This window comes from Anser anser (genome assembly GCF_964211835.1).
Source record: "Anser anser genome assembly, chromosome: 3".
NCBI lineage: Eukaryota > Metazoa > Chordata > Aves > Anseriformes > Anatidae > Anser > Anser anser.
In genome coordinates, this window is record NC_139722.1 from 25291871 (window position 1) to 25308207 (window position 16337).

Sequence of the window (16337 nt, forward strand, 5' to 3'; positions counted from 1 at the left end):
TCAGCAAAACAAGATGAAATTAAAAAATGTTCCAGAGTCATAAAAGCTGGAAATAACAAACTTTGAAAGTCACCTAAACCTACTGCATCGTAGAACTGCTTCTTTCTGCCCCAAGCCAAGTGCAGTTTTTGCCTGTTTTTCCAGTTTTTCCTTAATGGTGTTTGTTGTTGTTGTTTGTTTACTTTTTATTTTTTATTTTTCCTAGGGTAAAGTGCTCTGTGGCAACCCTAATAAATGAGAAATGGACACCTATGCTACAAAAGATCTCAAAAATTGCATTGAAAGTTCAACACTACACAGCTAAGGTATATTTTACATTTTTTGGTGGCAACTGAGCACCAACCTTAAAATTATTTGAAAATCTCAAGGAGAAGTTGCCAAATACTTTCAGAGAGTTGAAAAGAGTTGTGCATTCGGCGATCAGTAACAAGCCCAAGAGGAGCTTTATTCGGTGCAGTTTCACATCTATTAGACTATTCTGCCCTTGCAGCAGTCTCCAGAGAGAGCCTCTGGCTGCTTCTTAAGGGCAGTGAGTCATTTTTATACAATAAATGATCTCGCTAGCTGGAAATGTTGGAAAGGCTCCCGGCTCCTCGGTGTCCATACATCAGTGAGTCACGTTAATCCCTGCTTTCACGGGTGAGAATGCACCCCACCCAGCCTGCCCCCAGCACTTTATTTCCTTTGTCTTGCTTTGTGTTTTTTCACTTTCCTAGGAGCATTAAACTGATACAGATCTGTGTATTTTTTTTTTTTAGTCTGTGGATAGAATAAGAATAAAGACAAAAAAAAAAAAAAAAAAAGGCAAAAACCTACCAACCATGATTCAGATTCCCCGCTTTGGCTTTGCCACTTGTAGGCACTAAGCAGTTAGCGGTGTTCCCACAGGTCCCTGGCAGTGCAGAAGGACAAGCTGTCCCGGGTCAGGAACAAAGCTGTCTTCTGCACACCACAAGGCTTGGAGACAGCAAGTGTTGACAGTCAGGACGCTGAAAGGCTTACTGGTTTAGGCCCAGGTGACACACGTGGTGTGGCACGCCGTGTGATCAGTAGCAGAAGGAATAGTTGGCACCCGGAGGCGTGACTCCAGCACAGAGCGCAGCGGCATCTCTGAGCTGCAATCCAACAAACGGCATGGAGGAAGCAGACCAACGTATCTTTGACAAATGCCCTTATTCCTCCTGGTAGGAGTTAGTAGGCACTTCCCCGTGTGAAACATTAGCCTAAAACATAGCCTGCAAGCCCTCATTAACATCTCTCCTTACTTCCAACTCTACAAGACATTTCTCTTCCAACTTTTTTTTTTCTTTAGTTCATCACTATTGCTTGTTTTTCTTTAAAGCTGTTTCTATTTGACTTAATCCCTGCAGAACATAGATGCAAGTAAACAGCACTCTGTTAGTAATAGGGTAATTCAGTAGCACTGATTACAAACCAGGCTATTAACACTTTTTCTTCCATGCATTATAGCACAGGCAAGCTTTGATGAGGTTCTTGGGAGGTAAAGTGGCTTTTGATGGGGAAGTTTGTCCTTACCTGTAGGAAGCGGAATGCAGAATAAAGGCAAGAGCTCATCAAGGGAGCAAACAGACCAAGTACAACCTGACTTTTTGGTAAAATGTTAAGGTAGCAAAGCAGGGACAGGACAAATAGCAAAGGGTTTAGGAAGCGAGGGTAAATTTTTCTGATAGTAAGTATTAACAAACATGGAACACATCAAAATGAAGGTGGGGCTGTTTGTCCAAGAAGTTAAGTTTTATTTGTTTATTTAGCTACAGCTTAAAAAGACAGGAGAAAAGCATGTTAGTTTAGCATCTATTGTGCAAGAAATGGGGAAGTTTGAGGGGTGGAACCCGATACAAAGAAAAGACATAAAGAAAACTCAGAAGAAGTTTGCAAAGACTTGAAACAGAGGGCTGCAAACATGAGAAATGACCATCACATGTTCTTGAGTGCATCTTCCCTGAGCTCCAGAGCAAAGGTAAAAGCTATGCTGCAGCCAGTGGGAAAGATCCTGTACAGAAACCCCAGAGACTGAGGAACACTTGCTTTGGCTAGTAAATATCCAGCTAAGTTTCAGGTTGTTTGAAAATTGTAATTTAGCCCTCATGGTCTGTCCTCAAATGAAACATTCAGGAAGAGGAGGCCTGGTTCTGGAGGAGAATAAGGTAAGGCTGAATATGAATGTCTCCAAGGATGGAGATCCCATGGTTTCTCTGGGCAGCCTCTGCCACTTTCGACCGCTCCCTGACAGGGAATTTTTCCTTATATCTTGTCTGAATTTCTCTTGGTGCAACTTGCACCTTTGTCCTTCCACTGCACCCCTTGTTCTCTTGCAGTGACCCTCCACTAAGATCCTGGCTCTTCCTCCTCTGTACCACCCGCCAGGCGGCTGAGGACAGCGGAGAGGTGTCTCCCCTCTACTCTGCATCTCCCTGGCAATCTTGGTGCTCCTCTTTAGTCGGCTAAGAACCTGGAAACACAGATGCTTTGTCAAGACACCCTCAAAAAGTGAGGACAATTGGAAGACTTCAACCTTCTTAAACTTTAAACTTAAAAAAAGTGCAAACAAACCACATCAAATTATCTCACGTGGCCTAAAGGTCGAGTGGAGCCAGTGAAAATAGTTACCGCCACCTGTTGTTAGTGGGCTGGCTATCCAACCTCACTCAATTAGAGGTTAACACGGGATGCTGCCTTCACTTGTTCAATTCTTACACTGCTAATGTAAGATTGGATCTGAGATCTTCAGTTTCAAAGGACAAAAGAGTCAAGACAGAGCGTCCTCTAAGTTTGCATCTTGCAGACCTCTTCATTTCCTAACTGGATTACATTATTTTTAGAATGTGTTCAGTCTCCTTGTGACCTGGTTTCTTCCCATTATAACACGAATGATTAACGTATAACCTTTCCCTCAGGAAGAGCTGGCATCTCAACAGCCAGCAAAATTATTACAGTTCTGCAACTCCAGCACACTTCTCATCCATTCGTCATTATTTTGATAGGAAGTTGCTGCATTGAAGTGATCTGATCTTTCAGCAGCCAACAGGATAAGACTTGCCTTACAGGTTGTTGCTCTAGTATAGCAAACATCAGGCAGGCTCGCAGACACCCGGGACCGTTCCTCTTTCCATTTATCTTTTAGTACTGCTAATAGGAAAGTGTTTTTATTTTGCGTTTCTCCATAAAACATTTTGACAGAAATGGAAGAAAAAGGACAAAAGAATGACAACATTTCTTTCAGCAAAAGATAAAACAAATGGCAAGAAGATATTGGCTTAGGATCTCAGTGGTGATGGATACAGCATTCTCCCAGGGAGGGTTCTCAGGCACTTGCCAGACCACTGCAGTAATTGCCTGTGAAGGGGCAGTATTTCGATGCAAGAACGTCATGGAGGTGGGAAAGTGAAAGCCCAGGAAGACTGAACTAGGCTAAGGTAATATAACTACAGCTCTGAGTAGGAACTAAGGTCTGGGATGTTAGATTTTAGACAAAAACTTAAGTTACTTAAAAACAAACAAACAAACAAACAAAAAAAACCCGCTGATTTTTCCTTCCTAATTTCAAGGATTTCTTAGTTGAAATCCCTATCTTTTCTTCTGAATAGCAAGCGGTAAAAAAAACAAACAAACAAATAAAAAAAAAAACAAAAACAAAGGTAGCTGAATCTGGGCAAAAAGCTAAATAGAAATTGAACCTAGTGAACCCAGGCTGTGGAAAGCTAGCCAAATCCAAACTGTGGAAAACAGCAGCTACCGCTCTGCTCTTTCCTTGAAAGCAGGAGTAGGCATGATAGGCATGGAGAAGTAACTCTGCAAACTTTGAAGTGAAGCCTATGAAGAGCGTTAGGAAAGAGACAGCAGCGTGGCCTGGGGCGAAGGCCTGATGCCAGGAGGGAGGCGTTCCTGCACGGCCCCCAGCTATCTGAGCTGCTCGGCCTGAAGCACTTCATGAGCTAACGTGACTGTCAAGAGCCTCAGCTGCCATTTCAGGATCAGTACTGGGATATTCTTCATGCTGCTCTGAATGTTGATTATTTCTCTATTGATATTTTAAATGACCTTACTCAGCAAAAACCGTCGAGACCTGTGACAGAAGAGGTTTCAGTGAGCTCCATTCCTAACCTACGCCACAAGGCCGTACAGCACACAGCGACATCAGAGTACGTGGGCCAGGCCCACCTCCACAGTCCGTACAGATGAGGGGACAAGAGGCAGGCTGGCTGGCAGCCCTTGGACTCAGAACAACACCTCGAGAAGCAAAACTGTGCCCAGATGGTGAATGTGGCTGTGTAAAGGAAGAAAGGATGGAGAACACATCCTACTGCTACCCTAGGGAAAGCCATCCCTGCACGGAGCCTGCTCTGCAGGTATCAGGGCTGTTACTGGGTGTGCTCTAAGCTCCTACTGCTGAGGCAGCCGATCAGGGTGCTGATCTGGTGTCGTGTTCCCATCTATGCAGAATCTCCTTGGCCTTGCTGAAAATGAGAACAATTCAGCTCATATTCTCCAGTTTCTTTCCTTGTCCCTCTTCTCCTCAAAACAGTCACTGGAGCAATCTCCTTCCTTGCCCACTAGAGTCTCCCTCTGCCTTGTTTTTTCTCTCTGTCAGTTTATGCATTTTCTCCTTCCCCTGAATGTTTTCCACTGAACCATGTTCTCTCATTTTTACCCTAAATAGTCTCCTGCTTTGCCCAGCAGGAAGAACATACAGTGGTCTTTCCTCACAGATGAAATCTCTAGAGAACTGCAAGATCTTAATTACCATTGATTCTAATTAACATATCCCAATCCTTCCATGCCTTGTGAAGCTGTTTTGGAAGCTCACACTTTTTATGCTCCTGTATCTGTGAACATTTTAATTTGTGATCACATTGAGGTGCCAGAGCAGGGAAGACAGTTTCTTCTGCACTACAGTGGTGCTGCTCTTCTGTCACCACCTTTCCTGGTGCTCTTCCAAGGCCAGACTTTTCGGGATTTGCTCACCAATCTTCATCTAGTACAAAGCACCATATTGAATGCTATTAAATAATTACGAGCTATCTGTATGTATTGATGATGATGTATTATATCATTATTGCAGATTAACATTTAGATGTGTTTGATTTGAGATTTAGGCTGAGTTTAATGAGTTCTTTCTTTTTTTCTTCCCTGCCTGAACATATTCCCTCACCTCTACCTGTAAAATGCTTTGAAATTGTCCTGGGTACCAGAACAAACAGATCTGCAGTCTAACCATTTTAATCAAAACAGTGCCTGTGTTTCCCCCCAGATCACCACTACTGAGCTTACTTGTGTAATCAAGTCAGATGCAGCACAAAAGCCATTAAGATATGCTCGCTTTTAACCTCCTCTTCCTTTATGACCCCTGTTTTCACACAGGGAAAAGCAATAGCTCTTGATTGCAAAGACTTTGCAGCAGTGAAGTAAAGGGCAATGTCATTTTATTCTTGTCTCCGTTATGCAAAACCACACTCTGATCTTCCTTACTGCTAGGAACTCCCGTGTGGGTGTTCCAAGTATCGGACAGGAGACCCGTTTACCTAAAACTTCCCTTTCTGTTCAGTCCTCCTTTTAAAAAGGGTCTAGACATGGCCTTGGAAGAACATAGCACAGCGCAATTGCCAGGAAAAAGTCTCTGATGGAAGACTGTGAAGTCTGTGTTACAGTGTACATATTTATACGCCATTCTCGCTTGTACCAAATGCCGGTACATTTGTCCCTTGTGCCAGCTGCAGTTTTTGTTAAATCCTGGTCCTACCGTGCAGGCAGGCAGCAGCCTGTCCCCACCTGTCTCCTCACACGTGCTGCCAGGAGAGGGCATCATTTTATAGTAAATCTCAGACCGAGTTAACACCACTTTTTTATACCCACTTACCGTGATGCTCACCCAATTTACCAGGTTTCGCAAGGACCTGCTCTGCTTCTCCTTCTCGAGCAGGCAGCAGGGTGTTAAAGGAGGTTACGCCTTAAAGGGGGTGTTAAAGGGTGGATTTTTGGCTGCGAGAGGTGTTTGCTTTTTTTTTTTTCCTTTACCTTTAAAATAAAATCATAAAATAAAATCTCACGTTGGCTATCACTTTTTCTAAGTGCTCTTGCCGGCTGGAGCCAGGCAGTTGGCTCAGCACTTCTTTTGGAGATTTCTGAAAACCTTGTAACCTCGCTTCCTTTCTGACCCAACTAAATGGGTGTTAGCCAATTCTGATTTTCCTGTGTTACAAAGGAACTTAAATGAAATATTGCATATTGAAAAAATGTTGACGAACCAGGCAGACCACTCATCACCAAATTGCCCAGTCTGGCTCCAAGAGTTCCCACTCCTTTCAAAATCTTCCTGTACAGCTTTGTAACAGGGGGAATGGGCAGCAGTTTTCCCCAACGTTTCCTGCTGAGCTGTACTTACTGTAGAAACCAGAGTGAGATGTTAAAAAGACTTCTTAGCTCTTTATTTAAACTTCTGAGGATAGAGGGGCCTTTTTCATGATGACTTTCCAAAATCTTAAAAAAAAAATGAAAAAGGAAACAAAGCCGGTAATAGTTACGCCATCTGTATGCACAGCAAGTATGCCCTGGTCTTTTCTGCAAACTCATCACTATTCTGGTGAGCAGGAGTTCATTTGCATCGGATGTCTGAAGCCTGTAATAGCTCAGTGCACCAAGAGCGGCTCACACTCTTGCTCCCAACGCCAAGTGCTGTGGGAAGCAAAGGAAACCGATAAAGTGATCTTTCAAAGAGGGAATCCTATCCAAAGGTACACAAACACGTTGGGAGCTCAGCCCTAGAAGTGCCAATGGGACTCAGGTCCCATTGGTTTTAATGGAAGCAAGATACTTAAATAAGTACACAGGCTAAAGCTTTTTAAAATTTATTTATTTCAAAAAGCTCCTTTTTATGCTATATGATCTGAGATGCCGATTTCCCAAAGCAGCTGGTAAAACAGAACTAATAGCATTTAGTAAACATTTGGCTTCTAGTGGCAGATAGAGTAGCTCACGAAGACAAGTTTCCTGCTTGCTCAGTGGGATGTGACACCGTATGTCTAACCAGCTACATAAATACTGCGATAACCTTGCTTCAGTATGCATGGAAGACATTTCACTTGCTTTCACTTTAAACACCTTGACCATGCAATTTGTCATCACATAGCATTAACTCTGTGCTGGCTAATCCTAGAGAGAAAGTTGCGAATAAGGCAGAAATAGTAAAATTGTGCAATAACGTCTGTACATTCCCCTTTACACCAAATCAGGAGAAGCAAAAGCACAGATGGATACATCTCATACAGGATTGCACTTTCATGTGAACAGATTCATTTCTCATCAAGCTTTACCTGTTCCCAAACAAAACGCAATGAGACTGATTCTCCTTTCCCACTGCTGCCCAGCCCGTTTGAAAATCAGGGCTCCAGCTGCCTCTTCTCAGTGTGAGGCAATTCCTATCTTGGGGAAATTTAGGAGGTTTCTGCAGGCCATGGGCTTCCTCCGCACATGGTGCCCTGTGGTACCTGCCCTCAGCAAACAGGAAGTTCAACCATCGCCTTTAAAAATTTTCCAAAGATTATAGGCCAGATTCCTGGAATAGAAGTTGCCTTGTCATGAATTAGACTTGGAAGAAACAAGGTAAAAAAAAAATAAAATAAAATCCAGTTGCTTCACTCCAGAGAGCACAGTTTCCCAAATTACAAGAGCTCCAGCTGTACCATGGTGCTTGATAATGCTCTTTAGGCCTCCACTCTCTCACTCCCTCAACAGGGCAGGGGAGAAAGTAAGATGAAAAGCTTGTGGGTTGAGATAAAGCCAGGGAGATCACTTACCTCTTACCCTCATGGACGAAACAGACTCAACTTGGGGAAAAATTATTTAATTTATTAGCAATTACAATAGATTTGGATGGTGAGAAACGAAGGCAAAACCTAGAACACCTTCTCCCCACCCCTCTTCTTCCCAGGCTCAGTTTCACTGCCTTGTTCTGACTCTCCTACCTCCTTCCTCCTCGAGCAGTGCAGGAGGGATGGGGAATGAGGGCTGTGCTCAGTCCGTGACAGCTCCTCTGCCACTCCTTCCTCCTCATGCTTCTCACCTGCCCTGGCATGGATCGCAGCTCCTTTGGGATAAACCTGCTCCAACGGGGGCTCTCCATGGGCCGCAGCTCCTTCAGAGCTTGTCCATCTGCTCCTAGGTGGTCTACCATGGGCTGCAGAGTGGAGATCTGCTCCCCTGTGGTCTTCTGGGGGCTGCAGGGGAAATCTCTGCTCCAGCGCCTGGAGCACCTCCTTCCCCTCCTCCTCTCACCTTGGTGTCTGCAGGGCTGCTTCTCTCACTTTCGTCCACACTCCTCTTTCTGCTTGGCAGCGATTTGCTCTTCCTTGAACACGCTTCCACAGAGGCATCACCATCTCCTTTTTGCCAAAACGCGGGGGGGACACCGTGGAGTCCCATCCCCTGGTCCTACAAACCGAGCTGTGGTTAGAGCCCCATCCAGAAACTGACGGATACCGACGTTAAATGTGACCAGTGCCCCATCTTCAAGCAATCCCCTAGGCCTCCACACTACTCTGACTGGAAAACTGCTCCAGAGCCGTATTCCACTAACAAAAATATTCTTCCGATTTCGAGCCAAAGTTTACTCTTGGCAAGCTCATATCCATTTGTGTTGTGTCAACACAATTAAAATAGCTCTTCTTCCTTCATGCGGCCTGCTGTCATGGTGTGTGTGTAGGCGCCGATGGCATTCCTTCACAGCCTTTGTTTTGCTCCACTCTCACTTTGCAAGACTCCGTTCCTCAGACCATCCCAGCAGCTCTTCTGTACGGCTGATCTTTTAGATGCAGTTTTCTTGAAAATGGGTGGCCACAGTCAGGGTTGGGGAAAGTGTATTCTTCAGAAGGAAAGCTACCAGAGCCTCACCCTTCTGCTGTAGCACATTCCTGTTCCTACTAAATACAGACTGGTTAGCAAATGAGATGTTTTTCCTTCTCTTTTTGTAGCAGCAGCTGCAAGTTGTTGAGCAGAAGATTATTGATTTTTTTTTTTCTTTCTCTCCTCTTCAGTCATTTCCAACGAAAACTCCCAGGGAAGCAGTTGAAATTCTGGTACTGGTCCCTGAGGGTGTGACTTAACACTTACACTAATCCCATCTCTCTTACTGCAGCCACCGAGGACATCTGTTGTTGTATGTAATCCCCCTTGGCACCAGCGCTGCTTCCTAACATTGCCATCTGCAAACAACGCTGCAAATATTCCTACTTGGTGTAGTCATTACTAAAAACATTATTAATAGGCTCCCTTCAGGCTGAAAGCATCATCAAGACAACCCATTTTCCCATCAGCTTGACCCTGGCTGGTGTGTAGAGCCTGTTGCTGGGTCACCTTACCCTTTAGTTAGATAATCAGGTCTGAGATCGAAATTTTTACCTATTCCCAATGGATGAAATACGTATTTCCTTTTAGACAATTATTTTTGTTAAATAATATCGGTAAGTTATGCGCGAATCACTTCCAGAAAACCATTTTTCCCATTTTCTGTTTACCTCTATGGACTCAACCACTCCCTCCATTTATTCTGAAGCCTTGCATCGTACTGAAATCAGGCTATGAAGCCTACCAGGTACTGGGTACCACTACTTACTTTTTCCCTACAGAAAATATAGCATCTACATTATATATCCTTGAAACACAAGACGTGTATTTTTTTTATCCTTCTCCCCATCCCAGCTTGACTCAGTAATAATTTTTTTAGACTAGACATTTGTTACTATTTTTTCCCCATTTTGAGATGATTTTAGCACCTTCGACTTAAGATATAATGCCTCTTCTATTGCCATGTCTTTGAAGCCCCTGGGCACTCAGCTTCTCCTGCTTATCCAGATTTATTCTACTGAAATCAAGACACACACAGACCCTGTTTTGTATATCCTTCAACTTATATTAAATGGTTTGAAAGTTTAAAATTGGATTCAAGTAGTTTCGTGGGTTTTTTTAGCCCTGTTCTTGCAATACCTTGGTAATTACAACTATTCACCTTTGTTGGCTAAACAATTCTTGGCTGGAGGGTGACAGTGACAATACAAAGTTAATCTCCTGTACCAACACAATTCTCAGCAGCATTTATCTAGCAAGAGAGAGATATCTCTATCCATAATTTAATCACCTCCTGCTCGGTTTCCAGCAGATTCCCAGCAGAACCCACACTGTCAAAGTAATTTGGCCTATGATTTATTTACGTTTTCCTTCAGCATCCAGCTTATTTCTACATCTGTTTTTTGAATAATGCATGCCTTGTAACAACATTTCGGTCACACACAACACACACATTTGTATCTGCTTGTTCCTCATCACAGCAACCAAACATCAGAGGTAGAGGCAACCCCTAGAAGGCTCTCCATAGGGCTTTAGGGGCCTCTGCCCCAATTTTGGTTGTAAAAGTCCTATCAGAAGCTCCAGCACTTTTTGGTTGTAAAAGTCCTATCAGAAGCTCCAGCACTTGTTTAATATCCGCTTTGTGTTAAGTAAAACTAACAATGAAAAAGACTTCCTAGATTTCCAGAGGTGTTCTCTGCTTTCCACTACCCTCTGCAAGCACCAGCAACCCCAGCACCCGGTGACCCCAGCCCTAGAGGTGGCTCACACTGCAGCAACACAGCACTCAAGGTACTTGCATCAGAACAGCTCTAGGAAAGGCTACGTGATGGACATCCAAGGTTACCTACCCCAAGCACAGTTCAACAAAAGCATTTGCCTCCCTCTCCATCATGAGGAGCTGTAGGGTCCAAGTACTGGAAGCTCGGTCAGCTCTTGATGGAACAGCCTGAAGCTTGGCCACTCCCTTTGCAAATAGCTACTGAAGTGTTTTGTTCTCCCCAGCCTGCTTTTTCTCCAGGCCATTGGCAGCAGTTGGCCCTTTTTTACCTCTCCAGCCTTTACAACATGAACGGTCTGTTCAGAGGACTCTGACAATCCCGAGCACCCAACCACAGCTGTATCTATTAAGAGAAGAGCAGGCAGTCAGGAAGCTGAGGCAACCCAAAGGCCCCAGGTCAGGTAACTGTAGAAGAGTGCCAAGGAGCCACAATCTTCTGGCCTGCAGCTGTGCACGTTACTGATGCTGTACCTCTTTCTGTCCATGGCTGAGCTTGGAGCGCAGCTGCCCGGTCTCCTCTGGCTCCCTGAGCAAGGCCAGGTTGGTGCTGTGGCTTCTGCCTTGCAGGTACAACCTGCCGATTTGGCTCAGCATCCGAAGAACTGCATTGCTCTTGGTAACCCTCCTGAGCCCTGTTCAGAAAAAAACTCAGTTTCTTTCTTGTGTACTTGCAAATTCGACTGTGGAACTATCTTAGCAATCATCTGAAGCACCTGGAGCTCCCTTCCAGGAGAGACCAGAATAACACAAAACCTCTGAGACTTTCAAACAAAATGCAAAACGCATTTCCTTGGTCTACGTTTCTTGTATTAAGAGCCTGCAAACTCGAAGACAGACAGCTATGTAAGTAGTTCTGCTTTTGCTAAGTCCATCACCAAGCCATCTGAGCTTGTTGCAGTGCACTCACATCAGACAGAGCTCAGAAGTGATCACTCAAGGGCAAAAGATTGTAGAGAAATTGCAAAAGTGTTCTTTAATGCTCACATTCTGGACAGAAGTATCGTTTCCAGTTTACAGACAGTGTATAGGAGGCAGAAAGTCCCTCTCGGCCCCTGTTAAGTTTTCTGCCGGCGCTCAGCCTCAGAGCCATTTGGGATGCTCTGCTTTCAGCGAGTCACTATTTCCACTGGGAGGTTTAATCCATCACACAGATAATAATTTCTACAGCCAGGCAATGGAGCCGTGTTCAGTAACAGCCAAAGGTTTCTGTATGGAATTTGATACCAAATCTCTGGTACGCTAAATTTCTCTGAGTATCTGCAGCTGTCATTCGGCCAAGACAATTCCTTCTTGGCCTTGCGCAGGAAGCAGCAATGTGTTAGATCTGTACAAACCCACTATAGAATTCAGGCAGAGATCATCAAAAGTGTTTTAATGATTAAACTATGTCAAACATTAACAATGTAGGTATATTCAGATGAGCCAAGGGTTTATTTCTAGCACATTTAGACAGCCTATTTTGAACACTGTAGCTGCTGTACTGAGCTATGTAAAGACTCTGCAAACCAGTACCTAGAAATGAAGACACACACTCAAGCTTCGATAATGTAAACATAACAGACACTGTCTCCTTCAAAACAAGGAATGAAAACCCACAAGGTTAGCAGGAGAACTTATTAATTCCCTAAAAGATGTGCAAAAATTTTTAAAAAGATTTAATTTAAAAAAAAAAAAGAAAAATTAAACATGTTAAAACTGGCATTTACATAAATATCAAAAACAGATAGCTAAACTTGAGCAATGACCAACTGAACGTCTTGCACAATTTCATTTTTCAGAGCTTAATGAATAAGATATTCATAAGCCAAACTCCACCACGGCAGACACCAGAATAACATCCCAGCAACAGATATTGGCTTTGCAATTAGCTCCTCATATGTGCAAGGCAAGATTTTACAGGAAGGAGCAACTTTAACAAGCACTCTAAACAAATCCTCAGATAGCAAGCCAAAACATTACTGGTGATATACACAACTCACATTACAGAAACAGGCATCTCCAGCACATTTCAGTAACATTTAAAAAACATTACATATGACTTAGACCGTTTCATTTTGCTTGTTTGGGGAAAAAAATGTTTGTTAGGCACATTTTAAAAATGAACATATGCTACATGAAGAACAGTACAGATACCAACTTAAATACAGACAATTCCGTCAGAAAAGCATCTTTCTGTCTTCGTTTTTAAATACGCTTTTGGATGTGTCACAGACTTAAACAGTAGCTTCTAAAGCGTGGATATGGCTATGGTAACAACACTTGAAATTCTGCCAGTTTCCATATTAAAAACCACTCTTCATTTAACATTTAAGAATTCCCAGAAATAAGAAAAAGAAAGAGAAAATAAAAGATGGGTCCACCCTGTATATACCCTAAACCTCAGAGACAATAATTAAGTCTTCCTGGACTGTGTAAGCGCCAATTAATTTTACATTAGTGACATACTTCAAATAAAAAAATAAGATCTATTAAAAAGGTAAAATAACTTTTCCATCTGGTTTGTGACTGTTTAGTCAGTTAAAGCCAAATATACAAAACTAAACGTGCCATTTCCAATTTCACTGTATCATGTAAGAGATACTTAACGCTGTGTATCACATACAGAACAGTAAAATGATCAATGGATTCTTCTAAATGACTTTTTAATAAAAAGTCAATCAACTGAAAAGTTGAAACATACCCTAATTTTTAAACCAGTATCAAGCTTTGGGCCCTGCTTTTTAATTTAAGGCATGTGTGTTTATCTACTGAAACCAGCATCGTACAAATTACCTCTACAATCACATGCACAATCTACAGTAAAAAAATGGAGTTTAGATTACAGTGTTTTCAAATTGTGAATCATAATTCAGCACCTATCATATTGACTAGTAAGGCAACAGCAGTGTCGTATACTACAATAATACTCCCTTCCACAGTCTATAGCGGGGTCAGTGACAGCCCAGAATTATTTTTAAACTTTAACCTACTTTTATGTTCTGTATACAGTTTCTAGGGTGTTTGCACTGGTTAAGTCCTACATAAATCACACTATTCTAGGCAGGAATAGTTACAGTAGCCATTAGAGTATTAGTGCACAACTCTTATTGTGCTTACAATCAGATGATTTTGTTGTTGGGGTTATCAAAATGGTTTTTCAGTTTGGTCTTCAATCCTTCCTTTGTTTTCTTTGTTTCACATTGTTCTCAAGGGAAGAAAAGCTGTTTGTGTACCCGTTCACAGTGGCTGTAGAGCCATTCTGATACTCTTTCCTCCTCGAGGATGCCTTCTTGTTGTAAGTCTAGAATATACGGAAAAGCACATGGTTTTGCTTAAACAGGTATAAACGACCACTTCCTCACAGTAGATCAAGACACACAAAAGCAAACTTGCATCCATCATTTTTAAAGACCTTGTGCTGGTGGCAGAGTCTAATAAGCTTTACCATTTTTTGTGTGTAAGGCTATACTATGTGTTTCATTCATCACAATAAGAGAATTAGTTCACTGGGAAAGAACAAGAACTGTAGTATGATGGTAGCATTGGCAGTACTACGTTAACAGTCACTTAGAAGCAGGGAAGCAATTTCATGAGCAGACTAGAGCCTAAGAATATACCCAAAATGACAAGTGAGGAAAGAGTTTGATGCAACACAGGTGACTATCTCCAGCAATGCCAGAAGAAGTGGATAAACAAGAACAGTTAGGGACGTTTCAGAGACAGAAATGCAAAACAAATTTGCAGCAGCTGACGTGTGAAGTAGGAAAGAAGACTAACAGCTCTGAGGAGATTCAGGGCACCAAAAATTACAGGCAGTGGAAAGAATATATGTGACAATCTTTTTGAAAGATTAAGAGATCTTGCCTGGTAAGAATGCATTGCCCAAAGCATGTGTGTATGTGAAGGAAAGTTAAAATTTGAGTAAAGCTGATGAAGAAATTAAAGCAATATTTGGAATATACAATCAAGTTTAATTTGCATGTTTCTACGAAGCAATTTATATGAACCACAGAACTTATTTTAAGAAGTACCAGATCATAAAGGTGAAGCCTGCTATGTTTTCCTGCTATATTCTGGACCTGAAATATTTGACTCTTTCAAGAGACATTTAAAATATGTCTCAGAATTGATTGTTCGGGGGCTGGAGCTTGCACAGGTTTGATTTTTTGAAGATGGGGACATCTCTGCACAGAGCCTGATTATGAACTACTCCGAACAACATATATCAAAGTCCAAATCTGTTCAGACATGAAACAAATTTCACAGAAACACGATTCCAAATGATAATTTTCCATACAGAAATACAAGCCAATGCTTATAAAGGTGAATCAAAACCAGATTTTTGTACGTTGATAGTTTGGGAAGTTTCCCTGGAAATAGAATAAGCATTTACCCTTGTAAGAACAGTAGGGAACAATTCCTTTGTTTGCTTCAGAGGTTCACAGGCTGCTGTTTTATTTCAGAATGAAAAGCTGTTTCTTACATAAAGCTCCTCCTCTCCCACATCTGCAGTTAAAATTGCATTAGTAAAATTTGTTTTTGTATTGTGATTTCTGATCATTCTGAATTATGCAGAGAACACACCTGAAGCTCTCAAATTTGAGGGCACACCAGCAAGTACAGTACTCTAAGAATGTATGCATATTACAGGAAGATAGAAAAAGAATACTTGAAGCATATCACCGGAAAGCTATTTTTCAGAGAGATAAAACCAGCAGAATGATACACAGAATTGATGAATATTACTTTTACCTGAATGTAGAAATTTGTGAAGAGGATAATCAAAGAAATCATATATGAAATCTGGAAATACAGCCACCCCTGAGGAAATGCACATGGCCAAACAACACCACAGCTGGTCTGGAAGATTGTCAGGACAAACTGAGTCTGGGGAAAGAAAAAAATAAATAAACAAGAGAAAACAGAGCACGCTAATGCAAGATGGAAAATAGCCATTACTGACCAAAACCTAATTAGTTATACACAAAGCAAGTCAAAATATGTAATCCTGGGTGTTTGATAAATTTATCTTCTCTGCCTTTCTAAAAGTAAACGTGAGTTAGGAAGACTTTCAGGTGGCAGCGTTCTGTTGATTAAGTGCTTTTATTTAATATTGCTCCATTTTAGAGCACTAGTGTAACTCACATAGAATTGACTTATACGTATACTGAGGAACAAAGACCACCGCCTCCCTCGTGAGAGCTCACCAGGGTTTGACTCTACCAGCCTAACAGAGTAACTCTGCATCTCACTGCTTCAGTTGCAAAGATTTGGGTTCACATTTCGATCCTACCACCCTCTCCTAGAGACTGGGACTACCCTACATGTGGCTCCAGTGGAGACGTTTTGGGGTTGAAAGCTGCACATATGAAGCAGGGAAGCTGGGGGTGGTCAGGGAGAAGGACTGAGGTTCATTAGACCTGTTTAACTATTTTCAATGTTCTCTTTCGGGAAAAAAAAAAAGTTTGGGCTTAAGTACTGCACAGGCCCTTAGGCAAAAATTCACCCTTACATGAAGGCTACCACATTAGGGAATGTTTATTTAAAATAAGACAGCTCTGTTCTGCTATTTTGCTGCCCTAACAGTCATGCACGCAGAGCAGGCAGGGAAGTGGAAGTGGCTGTGACAATAGCCAGGGGAGCAGATAAACCACTGAGACACTTGCACTCTGCAGCACTCAGACAACACGGATGAAGAACAGGGCCTAAGTCTGGAAAC

The 16337-nt window shown here is 42.3% G+C and overlaps 1 protein-coding gene across 4 annotated transcripts in view; it reads right to left on the reverse strand.

The window, feature by feature from the left end:
* Positions 1 to 11996: 11996 nt before the first annotated feature.
* ELOVL5 (ELOVL fatty acid elongase 5) overlaps positions 11997 to 16337 on the reverse strand; it is a 35974-nt gene continuing 31633 nt past the window's right edge. For all 4 annotated transcript variants that reach the window (XM_083831300.1, XM_083831299.1, XM_083831302.1 and 1 more), the window contains exons 7-8: positions 15371 to 15505; positions 11997 to 13919 (exon numbers count right to left, since the gene is read on the reverse strand). In XM_083831300.1, coding sequence (XP_083687426.1) covers positions 13788 to 13919; positions 15371 to 15505 — 267 coding nt within the window. In that variant the 3' untranslated portion in view covers positions 11997 to 13787. The remainder of the gene's footprint in view (positions 13920 to 15370; positions 15506 to 16337) is intronic.